The sequence below is a fragment of the Medicago sativa genome, chromosome 3 (genome assembly GCF_051527215.1).
Source record: "Medicago sativa cultivar Bolivia chromosome 3, Bolivia_mono, whole genome shotgun sequence".
NCBI lineage: Eukaryota > Viridiplantae > Streptophyta > Magnoliopsida > Fabales > Fabaceae > Medicago > Medicago sativa.
The window spans coordinates 97,077,713-97,093,867 of record NC_140751.1 but is presented as its reverse complement, the minus strand read 5'-3'; the positions used below and the strand labels follow the sequence as shown (position 1 = coordinate 97,093,867).

The following is a 16,155-nucleotide window of genomic DNA, read 5'->3' as shown; positions in this document are numbered from 1 at the left end:
AGTTTGTTGTTATCGCAGGCGGTACGATAAAACAAGAGCTGAGGATATTGAAGAATGCAAAGAATGCATATAAACTAGTAAGACACATGGGTTATTTAAATGGGGCTTTTAAATCTTAAAAATTCATAATTATTTCTTTCATTCTTCAGTGTCGACTCTCGAAGTAGCAAATGCTTGATTGTTTCTTCCTGAGCACCACATCGAATACAAGTAGCATCAACTATTTTTAATAATTGTAAGGGACCAAATTGTCTTTCTATAGTTATTGTTAGAGGTCTAATTGTCCCTTTTGCGAGGATGTTTCATGTTTCAGGTAGTAGAGACCAAGTTGTCTCTATTATTTTCTTTTCTTGTGAACTAAAAGTTAGTTTCTATTTTTCTCAATGACTAAAAATAAATTGGGTTTTTGAAGTTTTTCTTATGAACTAAAATGAGTTTTAATTCTAAACAAAATATACAATGGTCCTACCTTTGTTAAGCATCAAATCAACCAATAAATTATCATTAGTGGCTTATACAACGATTTAACTTCAAACCTACAATTTACATGAAAAAGTGAATGGTTTAATGTGTTTTGTACCCACTTTATATATCTTCACCATATACTGTGTATCTTTATAACTTCAAATTTATTTCTAAATGATGACACCAAAGAGTTTTAGTTGGCATGGCTTGGAAAGGGTTTCATAGTGATTCATGCGAAAATAACAAGTTTTTAGGCAAGTATATGTGTGTGATTAATTGTTTAGCTTTTGCAATAACTAATTTAAGCATTGCATTAATTAAATTACTTCCCAGATAGTAATTTAAAGAGGCAAATAACAGGAAAAAAAAAACTTCTCTGATGGTCTAGAATTATGCTTGGAAGGGGTTCATATTGATGTAAGCAATGGATTGATTAAAGAGTTATGCTTGAAGAGCTAAAAATGGAATTAAAAAATAAGTTTTGAATTAAAAATATAATTTTTTTACTTTTAAAATATTGAGTGCAATTTCTGAATTTACTTCTTGTGATATCAAAGGAAACCGTACCGTACACTATAAAAGAATAAAAAACTTCTCAGATAACTATCTAACTACAGTTGAAATTTGATATCTATTCATAGTTCAAACATAATTCAAGGATGAATGATTACAACTTCCAAGTGTTGATTTAATTAGTGGATGGTGTGTGATACTTTCCATATACATTTTTTTTCCCTTATTCAAAGAGCTCATGTTGTTCCATGGTGCATTTAATGTTTAAACCATATATAAATGGCTATCTTTGGTAATGAGCATCTTGTTCTGTAATATATATTCTTCTGCTTTATCTTATAGTTTAAAGATGGTCAGGTTAGCTTGCAATGCAAGCCTACTGCCAACTGTTCCATCAAACTTTGTAGTTCTTATAGTTTCCTTCATTCTTTTGTTGCATTGTAGTTCATTTTTTTCTTTTATCTTTTGATGTAAAAAAAGCTTATACATCATCACTTATATGAAAAGCGCTTATGTCACAAGCACTTAATTAAGTTGTTAGATAGAGCTTAATGAGATTTGCTAACTCAAACTTGTGAACTTTATTCAACTGCTTCATTGTGGTTTTTATAAGGTGTAAGCAACAGAGGTTTTTCTTGTGGACAATGTTGGCCAAGGCTAGCTTGGACGGAGATATTACTGCAACTGAGATGACAGGGTCAACAAATCATCATCATCTACCAGTTTCAGGTCTTGAAAATGGCCAAGAAATGGCTGACATGCACCAAGATTCCAAGAAGAACAAGGTGAAGGATCAAAGTAACAAAGCAGTACCCTTTTACAAGCTTTTCTCATTTGCAGACTCTTGGGATTATTTGTTGATGTTTGTTGGGACTGTCGGTGCTGTTGGGAATGGAGTCTCTATGCCTTTACTGACTATAGTTATTGGAGATGCTATTGATGCTTTTGGAGGAAATGTTAACACTAACCAAGTAGTTCATCTAGTTTCCAAGGTAAAAACAACTAGCTCCCCTTCAACTAGAATTGATTTTATTTTTTTGGGGAACAATTTGGATTTCAAACTCTCCTATTTTCATTTCATAATTCTACATGGTTCATTTCATGCTCAGGTGTCTCTCAAGTTTGCAATCATGGGTGCAGGCGCCTTTTTTGCAGCGTTTCTGCGTAAGCATGCCAAATTTTCTTGCGTAGTATAATTCAACTTGCTATAACTAGAAAATTATATATATAGTTCACCTTAAGATTAAAATAACAAGAGTTACTTATGCATGAAATCTTGCAGAGGTGGCATGCTGGATGGTCACCGGGGAGAGACAAGCTGCAAGAATACGGGCCTTATACCTCAAAGCAATTTTAAGGCAAGATATAAGCTTCTTTGACAGGGAAACAAACAGTGGCGAGGTTGTTGGAAGAATGTCAGGTGACACAGTTCTTATTCAAGATGCCATGGGAGAGAAGGTATTTCTATTAATGCATAATCATTTGATCTAACTATGATAACAAAATTTAAAGATAATAGCTTATTCTTCCTTTTTTGGGTGATAACTTTTCAGGTAGGAAAATTCATACAGTATGTGTCATCTTTTTTAGGAGGTTTAGTTGTGGCATTCATCAAGGGTTGGCTTCTAAGTCTTGTCCTTCTATCTTCTCTTCCTCTTCTTGTCCTCTCTGGTTCCATAATGAGCTTTGCTTTCTCAAAGATGGCATCCCGTGGACAAGCAGCATATTCTGAAGCAGCAACTATAGTAGACCGGATAATTGGTTCGATTCGAACAGTACGCCAATCTACATAAAGAACTTTTTAATGTTTTTTATTCCTTTTCATATCTTTAGCTAACAGAATTACTTGAATACGCAAGGTTGCATCATTTACTGGCGAGAAGCAAGCCATAACTCAATACAATCAATCATTAACTAAATCTTACATGATTGGACTGCAAGAGGGATTGGCTATTGGTTTAGGCCTCGGCTTGGTTCGTTTATTTGTTTATTGTAGTTATGCTTTGGCTGTATGGTTTGGAGGGAAGATGATATTAGAGAAAGGTTATACAGGAGGGGAAGTCATAAGTGTATTTTTTGCAGTACTGACAGGTTCCCTGTAAGTTAAGTTAGTTTCTGCTATATATATCATGATCATCTACACCGTGTGTCCATACATTATTACATATCTTAAAATTAATAACTTGTGGAATTCTGGTGTCTCTGATATTTATTTTTCTGTCATTGTTAGTGCGATGTGAAATTGTGTTTTCTGGCTTGCCTAATTATCTGATAGTGACTTTATAGAGACGGTCATCTCCGGTTTTTCCAAACAAAATGCACTTACATACATCACTTTTCTGAGCTAATTTTATTTTTCAGGTCTCTAGGACAGGCATCTCCGAGCTTAACTGCATTTGCTGCTGGGCAAGCTGCCGCCATTAAAATGTTTGAGACAATAAAGAGGCAGCCAAATATTGATGCTTATGACACTGCTGGTAGGCAGCTAGATGATATTTCTGGAGATATAGAACTTAGGGAAGTTTGCTTTAGTTATCCTTCAAGACCAAATGAAATGATATTCAATGCATTTTCTATTTCAATATCAAGCGGCACTACCATGGCTTTGGTAGGACACAGTGGGAGTGGGAAATCGACGGTTATTAGTTTGATAGAGAGATTTTATGATCCACAGGGTGGTGAAATTCTCATTGACAATATCAACCTCACAGAATTTCAACTGAAATGGATCAGACAAAAAATAGGCTTAGTCAGTCAGGAACCAGTTCTCTTTACTTGTAGCATTAAAGAGAACATTGCCTATGGTAAGGATGGAGCAACAGATGATGAAATCAGAGCTGCAGCAGAACTTGCTAAAGCTTCTATCTTCATTGATAAATTTCCCCATGTGAGATCTGAACATCAATTTCAAATTATACAATACTGGAGACGATTTTTTAGTATATGTTTGTTCATTACATGTTATGTACCTTTTACCTTACTAGTTCATTAAAATTATTAATTTAGGGACTTGACACGACGGTTGGTGAACATGGAGCTCAACTTTCTGGAGGCCAAAAGCAAAGAATAGCTATAGCAAGAGCAATTCTGAAAGATCCAAGAATTCTACTCCTAGATGAAGCAACAAGTGCCCTTGACGCAGAGTCTGAAAGAGTGGTACAAGAGACGCTAGAAAGAATTATGATAAATCGAACAACGATCATTGTAGCCCACCGCCTAAGCACAATAAGGAATGCTGATATCATTGCCGTTATTCACCAAGGAAAAGTAGTAGAAAAAGGTATACTGCAGTAATTTTCACTAAAGTAGTAGAAAAATGAAACTCGGTATGGCAATTTGCTTTAAAGTCGTCATTTTTCCTTGACACTTGCAATGAAGCATTCATATATCTTCTAACTGATTGTTAGGTACACATGATGAGCTCACTAATGATCCTGATGGAGCTTATAGTCAGCTCATTAGGCTGCAAGAAATTAAAAAGGATTCATCAGAACAGCATGGTGCTAATGACTCAGATAAGCTAGAAACATTTGTAGAATCTGGAAGAGAGTCAAGGCCTACCACACTAGGAGTGTCTGAATTTCTTCCTTCAGCACCAGCATCACATAAAAGTAAGACTCCAGATGTCCCATTTCTTCGCCTCGCTTATCTTAACAAGCCTGAAATCCCGGCGCTACTCATTGGGACTCTAGCAGCAGCAGTAATTGGAGCAATGCAACCTATTCTGGGACTTTTAGTCTCCAAGATGATAAATACCTTCTTTGAGCCTGCAGATGAACTTCGTAAAGATGTGAATTTTTGGGCATTAATGTTTGTGTTATTTAGTGTGGCTTCGTTCGTTTTTCAGCCATTAAGGTCCTACTTTTTTGCTGTAGCTGGTTCTAAGTTGATAAAAAGGATCCGGTTAATGTGCTTTGAGAAAATAATTCGCATGGAAGTAGGCTGGTTTGATAAAGCTGAGAATTCAAGTGGTGCACTTGGTGCAAGGCTGTCAGCCGATGCTGCTTCGATTCGAACTTTGGTTGGGGATGCACTCGGTTTGCTTGTTCAAGATATTGCCACTGTAATTACAGCCTTGGTAATTGGCTTTGAGACTAGCTGGCAGCTTTCTCTCATCATTCTTGTTTTGCTACCTCTACTATTAGTAAATGGACACGTGCAATTCAAGTCCATGCAAGGATTCAGCACGGATGCAAGGGTTTGTGTCTAAATTTATTTAGTACATATTTTGCTTTATATATTTAATTAGTATTAATCTCCATTTGACATGATGTTACTGTGCTCTATATATGTTTGACAGAAACTGTACGAGGAAGCAAGTCAAGTAGCGAATGATGCGGTCGGGAATATCAGAACAGTTTCCGCTTTCTGTGCTGAAGAGAAGGTGATGGAGTTATACCAAAAGAAATGTGTAGTACCAGTACAGACAGGAAAAAGGCAGGGTATAGTTAGTGGAGTTGGTTTTGGCTTATCAATCTTCTTTATGTTCTGTGTTTATGCATGCAGTTTTTATGCTGGAGCCCAACTTGTTAAGAATGGTGAAACCTCAATATCAGATGTTTTTCAAGTAAGTTATTGTCCAAACTTGGATGCCATGTCACATATAGAGGACAAAGTTCAGAATTGTTGTACTTATACCTTCACTCCAGAGAAGTCAAATTTAAGTTTTTTACTTATGTCAATTGTTACTTACAAAGCATAAGCTAATTCTAAAACAGATCAATATGTTTTTCAAAAAAATATATACAAAGCAACAAGGATTTTTAAGAGCTAGATTCATCACATTGTTCTAGCATCAAGCATTTAATTTCTTAATTTTCAGGTATTTTTCTCTCTCACAATGGCAGTCGTCGCAATAGCTCAATCTGGATTCATGGCTGTAGGAGCTAGTAAAGCAAAAAGTTCTGTTGCTTCTATATTTGCTATTCTTGACCAGAAATCAAAAATAGACCCCAATGATGAATCAGGAATGACATTGGGAGATGTGAAGGGAGATATTGAGTTCCATCATGTCACTTTCAAGTATCCAACTAGACCTGATGTTCATATATTCAAAGATCTTTCTTTGACCATCCATTCAGGACAGGTAACTTAAAAAAATTATATATTAGTTTAATGCATTAATTCTCACAAGAACTCACTATCAAACAATCCATCTATTGAAATTTGAAAATCAGACAGTTGCTCTAGTAGGTGAAAGTGGAAGTGGAAAGTCAACAGTGATATCATTGTTGCAAAGATTTTATGATCCAAATTCAGGTCAGATTAAACTGGATGGAACAGAAATCCAAAAGCTACAACTTAAATGGTTTAGGCAGCAAATGGGCCTGGTAACCCAGGAGCCTGTGTTGTTCAATGACACCGTGCGAGCCAACATTGCTTATGGAAAAGGTGGCAATGCAACTGAGGCTGAAATTATAGCTGCAGCAAAACTTGCAAATGCTCATAAGTTCATTAGCAGTTTGCAGCAGGTAAATACACACAATCTATGAAATACCTACGTAAATACAGACACGCCTACACAATAGTAACACTGATACGTAGACCCTTGTAATAATTTAAGAAAATTAAAGTGATTGAATGTAATGTAACCACATGTATTAGTATAGTGTCGATGTCGAGCGCTGACACATGTCAGTCACTAAACACGTCTTCGATCTGAAGTCATGTCCAGTGTCACTGTCAGTGTCATAACCTTTTTGGTTTCTCTGAAATTATTATTGGTATTGACATGTTAGTGTCATGTCTTGTGTCAATGTTTCATAGTTTGCAACAAACATGTGAATTCCAATATTTCAAATAACTAGCTATTTAAGTAGCATGACTTATGAGGTTCTGAATTGTTGAAAAACAACATATGCAGGGGTATGACACAATAGTAGGGGAGAGAGGGATTCAACTTTCTGGAGGACAGAAGCAACGTGTGGCAATTGCAAGAGCCATAGTTAAGAATCCAAGAATATTACTACTAGATGAAGCCACAAGTGCACTTGATGCTGAGTCTGAAAAAGTGGTTCATGATGCACTTGATAGATTGAGGGTGGGCAGAACCACCATTGTGGTGGCTCATAGATTATCTACCATAAAGGGTGCAAATTCAATTGCAGTGGTTAAAAATGGAGTGATTGAAGAGAAAGGAAAGCATGAAACGTTGCTCAACAAGGGTGGTACCTATGCTTCTTTAGTAGCACTGCACACGACTAGCACAACAAGGGTGGTACCTATTGCAATAGAATTTAAGTGATTTTTTTAATGAGAAATGATATTTTGACAACCACTTTTTTACAACTTTTGGACAACTTTCTCTCTCATACTCACATGATGTTGTTATTCTCTCTCTTCTTTTTTCTCTCTCCATTGTTTTTGACCAATAAGAAGTGAGAAAAACAAGGTTGTCAACAAAGTTGTCATCAAATAGATGTCAAAATATCATTACTCTTTTTTAATTAAAGATTTGAATAATTTTATGAAAAACATAAAATTATTTATACAACAGTTCAAATAAAAGGTATAATTGAAGAAAAATATACACCAAATTCAAATATTTCTTTAATATATTGGTATTGATGTAGATTACATAGAAAAAATGAATGTAACATATATTTTCTTAATCTATATTCAATTAGTTGTTTTCTTATAATTAAGTTTCGATAAAATATAAAATAAGCTTTAAAGTCTAAACCAACAAAGCTGCAGACAATATGTAAATTCTAGAGGACATTTTTGTTTTGACAAATTCTAGAGGAACATTAAAGAACTAAAGACTTTTTTTTTGTAAACATCTTAAAATTGGTTGTACATCAATTTTTCCAAAGTGACATCAAACTCAATTAATTGCGGCCAGGCTAGTTGAACTAGTCCATTAGTCATCATTAAATATAAATTTCCCCTAAAAAACAACAAAAATTTGATAGTTTAATGGGAAAAAAACCTTTAAAAAAAAGGAGAAAAATCAAAGTGCAGAATTTCTAAGTTGTGCCTTATTTTTCTTTAAGCTAGCAGCCTTGGGGTATGACGGTTCTCATTTTTTATGGTGGGATACTATTTTTGTCAGCCTTTTTCAAGGATCGTTGTAATCTCCTGAATTTTCGCTTTTGTTAGCTTTCTTTTGTTTGTCATGTTTGGGGTTTTGGCCTAATACCCCTTTTGTATTTTTTTCTTTTTTTAAATAATATTTATGAGTGTTTGGCGGAGGATGAAGGGCTCTAAAGGGTGTCAACATAGTTAGGTTGTCTTACCGTCTCTGTGATGTCATGACACTCTTGATTCAGAAAGAAAAAAAAATAGGTATATTGTATCATTGTTGAATTTAAATATACTTCATTTACGTGTTTTGGGATCTCTTAAATAAGGAAGACCATTGGATCAAATTCTTTAACTTAGAAATTTATGATTGATTTATTGAAACCTCTCCGCTAATAATATTGAGTAGTCGTCATTTAAAGCTTTTGAAGAGATATTTTTTTAAAGAGCTTTTGAAAAGATCGTAAATTCTTAACTTACTCACTCACATTTGAAGGTAAAGTTGATATGAATATAGGCATTATGTGTTTCTTAAAAAAAAAAAAAAAAAAAAAAAATAATAATAATAATAATAATAATAATAATAAGGGTTTTGTTAACCAGTGTCCTCATGTTTCGCACACGAGGCTTTCCATGTCTTCGTGTTCCTCGTCGACTGCAGGTCGTGTGCATTGGCAAAGGTCGGCCCCTGGTCGTCTCAAGTGTAATATAGATGCTTCCTTTTTGCAATCTATGAATCTTATATGCATTGGTATATGTGTGTGTAACGATGATGGAGCTTTTGTTCTAACCAAAACAATTAATTTCTCTCCTTTATGTTTTGTTCCTGATGGTGAAGTTTTATGCTTGTTTAATACTATAGAATGGTTAAGTGACATGCAGATGGACAATGTAGACTTTGTGGTGGATTCTAAAACAATCAATGACGTTTTTAACTTCAACTGACCTGATGTTTCAGAATTTGGTCATATCATATGAGGGTGCAAGAGACTCATTCATTCACAGTTCACAAACTCTCGGGTGGAGTTCAACAAGCGACAATCAAATGCTCATGTTTTAGTTAGAGAAGCGTGTTATCAGCTAGTCCTACTATTTATTTTCATATCCTGCGTTGTAGTCCTGATATTATTATTAATGAAATGCTATAAAAAAGTTCTTAAAAAAATATAAAACTACATAATTGATTGTCCTGTTTTGTCAAAAAAAAAAAAAAAGATTAGGGGAGTAAGGAAAATAATTGATTGTCCTGTTTTTTATTGCTTTTACTTATACTACTAAAATTCTGATTCACACCGTGATTTCGTAGTAAGCGGCATCAATCATGACTTAGGATCTTCAAATAAATAATTGCACAATAATTGAACTGTGGAGTCAACCTAACTTTGTTGTTTTCAAATAAGCATCGAAACATACAGTAATACAGGCAATAGCATTAGCTGATGGACAATTTTGCATTGATAGAAGTTATACGAACATAGTACTATTCAGTTACAATATCACACAATTAGTCAATGTAATTTAAAAAGGGGGTAATTTGAAGAAAACAGGCTGTCCTCTTGGGAACAAAATCCATACAAATACTACTCATCTAAGTTCCTCTGCAGCGAGAGATCGCCATTTAAATAAGTTTCAGAGCAAAAAACTTGTCACGCTCCAATTCCTATAATGCCGCCATCTAAGTTCATTGCCTATTTCAAATTTTCAAACCCTGCACATGAAAAAATACCATATTTCAGTACCTAACTAGAAAAATATTGTTGTTTTCATAAACTCTTTTAACTTTTAGTAATTTTCAATCCTCTCGTTTTCACAATTTCATTTAAACAATTAACAAGTCCACCATTCAACATTTGATTTTTCAACAACTAACCAACTTGTGATGTGGAGTAATATAATTAATAGCTCACCAAAACACAACCAACACGGAAAATAAACAATAAATTAGTATAATAAGAAAGAGAAAGTAAACCTAATGATTCATCATATCATATGAATAATAATATAACTTACTGTTGGAATTCGATGTTTATCAAGGATGAAGAAACATTTGCAATGATCTGAAAGGCAGTGGTGGAAAGAACCATGGAAGTATCATCCGATGAAGGCCTAGAAACAGAAGATTGTGCTCTATCAACAATCTTAATCTGAATAGTTTGACCAGGAATGCAAGTCCGAGGAACAGCTGCACTTATACACCTCACCTCATACAGCCTCCCACACGCTGCACCATTGTCCCATATACCTTCTCCAGCTGAACCAAACATGTTGCTCGACGGAAATTGTGACGCATCTCCCCCAAAACACGCCGTCGCTGTCTTGTCACGTTCCACAAAACACAACAAATTTGTTAATTAATTAACTGTGTCACATTTTATGAGCTACTTTATTTTCAAACATACATCATTTACCGATGTTGCATCAGTGGTAAGAACCGTTGAGTTTAGACTTTAGAGAGAAAGATGATTCTCTTTTTAAATCTAACGGTTTCTACAACTGATAATGCGCCAAACGGCAGAGGATGTGGCTATTGTTGAGGCACAGGAGGGGGGCACTTACGTAAAAAGGGAGGGCTGTAATGGGAAGCAGTGCCAACGTCAGCTTGAGAGAAGTGGATGAACAGTGTTGAGAGGAGAAGGATGATGATTAGGTATTGGAAGGAAAGATATTGAGACTTGAACATGATTGCTGCTGCATAAAGTACAAATTAACTAATTGAAGAAACTATGAGGCAAAATTAGTTTATTTATTACAGTACATACCGTTTAGCCAAAGTCAACGCAGAAAAATCTGTGGTCTGCTTCGCGCCAACCCTGTTGCCTATCAATACTGTTACATAGAGACGGATCAAATTTTATGGGTTCTATTCTATCGAGTTTCTAGAGTATTTTATGGGTTAATTGTAGAATTTTATTAAATATTCGTTGACTAATAATAGAAGTACTATATTGCTATCCTCTCGATAAAAAAAATATACTACTAGTATATTGGTATCTAAGAACAGATTCTTTTTTCTGAGAGGAAGAACAAAGTACTCTTTTTTGAAGGGGGAAGAACAAGTGCTCATTCGTATGAGGGTATATTTTTATCAACGTTGACCATTAAAAAAATCTAAAAAAGCAGTCCCTTTGTGTAATTCCAAAAACAAATTCATGGATGCCCTCGTCGGTTTGTGGCAGTGGGATCAAAATTATGGGTCCCTTCATTTGTTATTATTTCCACACTTACGAGTTACGAACAGACAGGCAAGGTCCAAATTATGGGTCTCTGATGCCGGCCACCGCCCTTGGTTGGTAGTTACTGGTTGGCATCCATTTTTTAAATTATAAATATTCAAAGCTATTATTTGACGTGATAAATTATTCAAACTTAACTTCATTTTTCTTTTCTTCTCTCTTCTAATTCTCTATCTCTTTTGATTATATATTTCATTGTTTAATGAAGAGAGTGTAACTTTAATGAAGAGAGTTTAATGAGTTTAATGAAAGATATAAACTCAAAAAACAAAACTTAATTTACTCTGGAGTTTAATGAGATGGATCTGCAAAATTAAAGAAGAATCATGAAGCGCATAGACGTACCTGATGATGTGGTCACTTCAAAACTTTATAGCACTGTGCTGTATGAAATTGAAATTGCAGTGATGAGCAGATAAATAACAATTGATCAAGAAACAAGTAACTAGTAATTAATTGAGTCTTAAGACTTGAAAAAGCAAGCAATTACTTTACATTGTCGTTTTGTTCATTTTTCATCTAATAAATTTCTACTTTCAGGTGAAATTATTGATTTGGATCGCTGGAACACTCCATTTTAAGGATAATTTTAATGTGATTGATGTGTTTTTATACCGAAAATACAAATCTTTATTCATAAGTGAAATCAGACAAAAGTAAGCGATTTTGCCAATACGGCAAGATATGTAGATAAAATGGGTTATGTTTTGTTTGCTTGCAAGAGATGGGTTGCTTGAACAATTAATGCTTGGAATCTTATCACAAATTTGGGGTGTTCTTAATATTTTTGTTTAAACTTTTATACGGGCCTGTTTCTTTATTATAAAACTAAAAAACAAAAGTGATAATTATACAAAGCACCAAGAGCATCTACAATAGTGGTTCCCTAACAAGGACTCCTTAAATGGATCTCACATGACACATTACTTATTTATAATTTTTTTAATAAAAGTATCTATTAAGGACTAAATGACTCCAATGACAATACACTAATAAGGACTCCAATGAAAAGTACTTAAATGTCCCACTATCTTTACATATTAAATAAATATAATTTATCTATTACTCATTTTTACAAGTGGGACCAAGTAGTACACATTTTATTACTCTTTTATGCAAGTGGGACCAAATAGTACACATTTTATTACTTTTTTAAACGTGGGACCCGTTACTTACCCAGGAGAGAGAAGGTCCTTATATAGTTGTCCGTTCCTTAACGGGGACTCATTTTTTCTTCATCCAATGGAGGGTCCTTAACGGGGAGTGGTCCTTGTTAAGTAAGGACCTCCCATTGGAGATGCTCTAAGTTAAACTTTTTCTATATTTTTTGTAGAAAAAATAAAAAATTAAACTTTTACTATTTGTTTACTGTAAAAAAGGTCGGTTTAATGCATTTGTATTTGTAGGTCTAAAGTGAATTTTAAATTGAGGTCTTTTAAGTGTGTTGATAAAAAAACATAAAAATTAAGAACACAAAATATGTAATTTTATTTAAGGCATGTCATACGCTAAATATGAATATCGCTCCATATCAGAGTTTGGAACATTGATTTGTCAGGTTATGAGAGTCTAACTTCTTCCGTTAGACTCAACCCCAATAGTGCAAGAATTTCTTTAACCAAAAATTTAGTTTAGTTGATAATATATGTTGAAAAATAATATATAAAATAGACATTATTTAGTAATTGTTAAACTTTGAAATAACGAAGTAATATCGAAGTAATAGCGAAGTATTATCACAAATATAAATTACTTTTTTACTTTTGCATATTTTGGATGCATACAACCTGTCTTAATATATTTTCAACAACTAACATTATACTAATAGAAATCTAAAGAAGAAGAAAAAAAAAGAATTTCATATATGTGTAACCAATAAAATAAATATTTTTTGCAACATGAACTACAAGTCTACAACTCTCCAATTAACAATCAATCGAGTTAGACACAAAAATATTTAAAGAATTTGACTTGCAAAAATATATTTAAAGCAAAAAAGATTTAGAACCCTGATTTAAGCCTTAAAAAAATTGGAAGTCTAATTCCCTTGCTTTAGTGGCTGCCACTTGTATCGATCTTTTAACAAAGATTATTTCTCACTACAGTTAGATTATAATTTCAATTGCTCAAAAAAAAAAAAAAGTTTATAATTTCAAAACGTTATTAAGTATTCACCTTTCATCCCTAAAAAAAAAGTATTAACCTTTCAAAACAAGATCTTGCTTTCTATTCTATCTAATTATTCCAAATTGTCTAATAAACAAAAATTACTTCCATATTACCAGTCACTTTTAACTTTCATAAATCATTGTTTTTCTCCATGTTTTATACTTGAACGTTTAAAAAATGGATGTACACGGTTTAGGAGAAAATCTTGTGTGATGACAACCTCAAATAAACACACACAAAAAACTATTGTAGAAGAATAAATATTTAAATGACCTGTATTTTTGAAATAACTAAATTATGTGTATTTTTATATGTGTGTTTAAATAATATTTGTTTGGAATTGTTGGAGTTGTGACAAGACAAACATTTTTCCATTTTATGTTCATTTCTCAGAAGAAGTAAAAAGTCGCGTTTATGTAGTTTTGAGGTGTATAAAATCGCAATTACATCACCAATTCATTTTTTTCCCGTGAATTACATCACCAATTCTAGTGTGAGCTAATATATGGACTTGTATTGCACTTAAATTGCAGCAATGAAAGAAATAGAAAGCAACTCTGCTAAAAAAAATGAAAATTCTGCTAAAATTCAATGGTTACTCTGTTTAAATTTATGGTGATGGTAGAGACCAAAACCTAAACGTTTATAACTTACATGGTTTATTTTAGAACAAAAAAAAGATACAATGACGAAAACAAAAAACACACAAACTTATAGGACGAGTTTATATGAATTCCATTAAACTTGCATGCATTACTCCATATAAATTTATATGAATCATATCACTTACTCTTAAAGCTTATTAGGTCTGGCTAATCACTTAACCTAATTTTTCCCTCTAATCACCATGTAATTAATTGCTAATCACTTAACCCTAAAAATATTTCCCTCTTTCAATATGTTTGAATTTGAATTTCAAATTTTGCCTTGCCATTTGTTATTTTCCCTCTAATTTGTGTGTATTTACTGAGGCTTGATTATAGCATTGTTTGTTGGAACTTGCATTGCAAAGCAAAACGTAATATGCTTTTATTTCCGTCTTTTAGAATACCCTATGCAAACCATTCAGTTTTAAACCTACTCAGCAGACCTTTGGCTATTTTCAATGCATTTATATGTATCTCTTCACCCTCACTTCCTGCTATATACGTGGAAGCCGTAATGGATTGAAACAAAACCTTTAATCTTCGTTGAATCTTCCAAACCCAACATGGCTCAAAGAAATATTGAATCTTCTAAAACCTTTCAGCTGGTTCAAGGTAATTTTCCACATATCTGGATTGAGTTTGAGGCAATTTTCTGCATATTATGAGCTGGTTTTTGGCATGTGGATTGTTGTTTTGCCGCAAAGGTTTTTCATACTGCAGCCGGTATGCAGCGGCGTTTATTCGGCCCCTGGGTTCTCAATCCGTCTTTGTTATGCAATCAAGATTAGAGATGGGTTCTGCAATGTGGTTTACTGATTGACTCGCTTTATTTTTTTATTTCATCTTGGTAGACTATTGGTGATTTTGTATCGATTGTTGACATAGTTTAGGTTGCGTTACAATTATGACCTTTTCACAATGTAATTAATAGTAAGTAGTAACATAAGGAGCGAATGTAGAATTCTTACATATCATGGAAGCAAACTAAGGCTTTCTACACTGTCATTGAAGGATTTCTTGGTGTTGTCAAAAGCATGTTTATCTTGAGTAAATGTTTAGAATCATTTGTTGATTGTAAATTTTGTAAGTCCATGTCAATTGATTGCTTTACGGTTGTAGGCTAACTAGCAAACTTATCACTTTTTTTTTCTATGCGTCAAATGGGACGAAAATGGTTGTTCATCATTTGTTCGGTACACAACCATGTGAGGACATTCACGTCTTAATTTTTCTTGGGTGGACATTGCTCTTTTGATTACTGAATAATACATTTAGTAAATGTTTTATGTTGATATCAGTGACTCATAAGTATCTATTCAACATATGAGACTTTTTATCCTTCAATTAATATATAGAAAGCATTGGAACTAAACATATAGAGTGACTCATTATTAGTAGTATTACTGTGATACACCATTATAGATAACATGTATGTGCGTCTTTCATTTAAGTACATCAGTATTAAACAGATTCCTTGAGACGTTGCAAATTCCAGTAAGTTCTAACAATGTATACTTGAATGCTGCCAAAGGGAAAAATAATCACAATTATCTTAAGCAGGCTATAAGGTTACTCCAGTATATGTACACAGTTTCGGTATAAATATAAATAAAAAACGTTACTCAACTTTTACACTTTTAGTTGGAATAGTTGGTGTGATTTACGGGGATCGGACACTGAACCTCTTTCTTATACTCATTTAACATATCAACCATTTTTTTTTGACAACATATCAACCATTTAACTACTAGATTATACCTTCTGACTTCTGAGATATATATATAATTCTTATAAATAATAATTTCCTTGCATATCAGACCCGTGCGTCGCACGGGTCAAAGATCTAGTCATACTTATATTTAATCCTAACTAACATTACAAAAATCACTTCAAACCCTAACCCCAAAGCTTTAGGCGCCAACTAATTCTGGCCCTTGGATTGATCCATACTAATCTCCACACAAGCCTACTTCATCATAGCCCTTGATATCAAGCTTTAATGGTATGCACAAATCACAACACCCATTTCAAATTCAAAATTCCCTCCCATCCTTATTACACTTAATGCCTATCCATGTTCCTTTGGTTCATTTAATGGGAGTGTA

General features: G+C 33.6%; 1 protein-coding gene and 1 pseudogene across 12 annotated transcripts; one reads left to right on the top strand and one right to left on the bottom strand.

Moving 5' to 3' along the window:
• The first annotated feature begins 1,506 nt into the window (after window positions 1-1,506).
• Window positions 1,507-7,218, top strand: LOC146942529 (ABC transporter B family member 11-like; annotated as a pseudogene). The gene is made up of 12 exons (XR_015032757.1): window positions 1,507-1,970; window positions 2,088-2,142; window positions 2,261-2,436; window positions 2,532-2,753; window positions 2,838-3,076; window positions 3,340-3,865; window positions 3,985-4,258; window positions 4,386-5,176; window positions 5,279-5,545; window positions 5,801-6,064; window positions 6,156-6,449; window positions 6,842-7,218. The product of XR_015032757.1 is annotated as an ABC transporter B family member 11-like (transcript).
• A 2,215-nt stretch (window positions 7,219-9,433) lies between these two features.
• Window positions 9,434-11,997, bottom strand: LOC146942528 (EG45-like domain containing protein 2). Of its 11 annotated transcripts, none has more exons than XM_085756551.1 (6): window positions 11,725-11,900; window positions 11,580-11,617; window positions 10,761-10,827; window positions 10,558-10,689; window positions 10,012-10,312; window positions 9,434-9,709 (listed from the first exon to the last, which is right to left on the bottom strand). In XM_085756551.1, the coding sequence occupies exons 4-6, from the start codon at window positions 10,679-10,681 to the stop codon at window positions 9,703-9,705; spliced, it is 432 nt and encodes a 143-aa protein (XP_085612677.1). In that variant the 5' UTR covers window positions 10,682-10,689; window positions 10,761-10,827; window positions 11,580-11,617; window positions 11,725-11,900; the 3' UTR covers window positions 9,434-9,702. The 11 variants fall into 11 exon arrangements, with proteins under 11 accessions (XP_085612677.1, XP_085612676.1, XP_085612674.1 ...); XM_085756550.1 differs by having other exon boundaries at window positions 10,558-10,686; XM_085756548.1 differs by having other exon boundaries at window positions 10,558-10,686; window positions 11,730-11,814.
• Window positions 11,998-16,155: the final 4,158 nt, after the last annotated feature.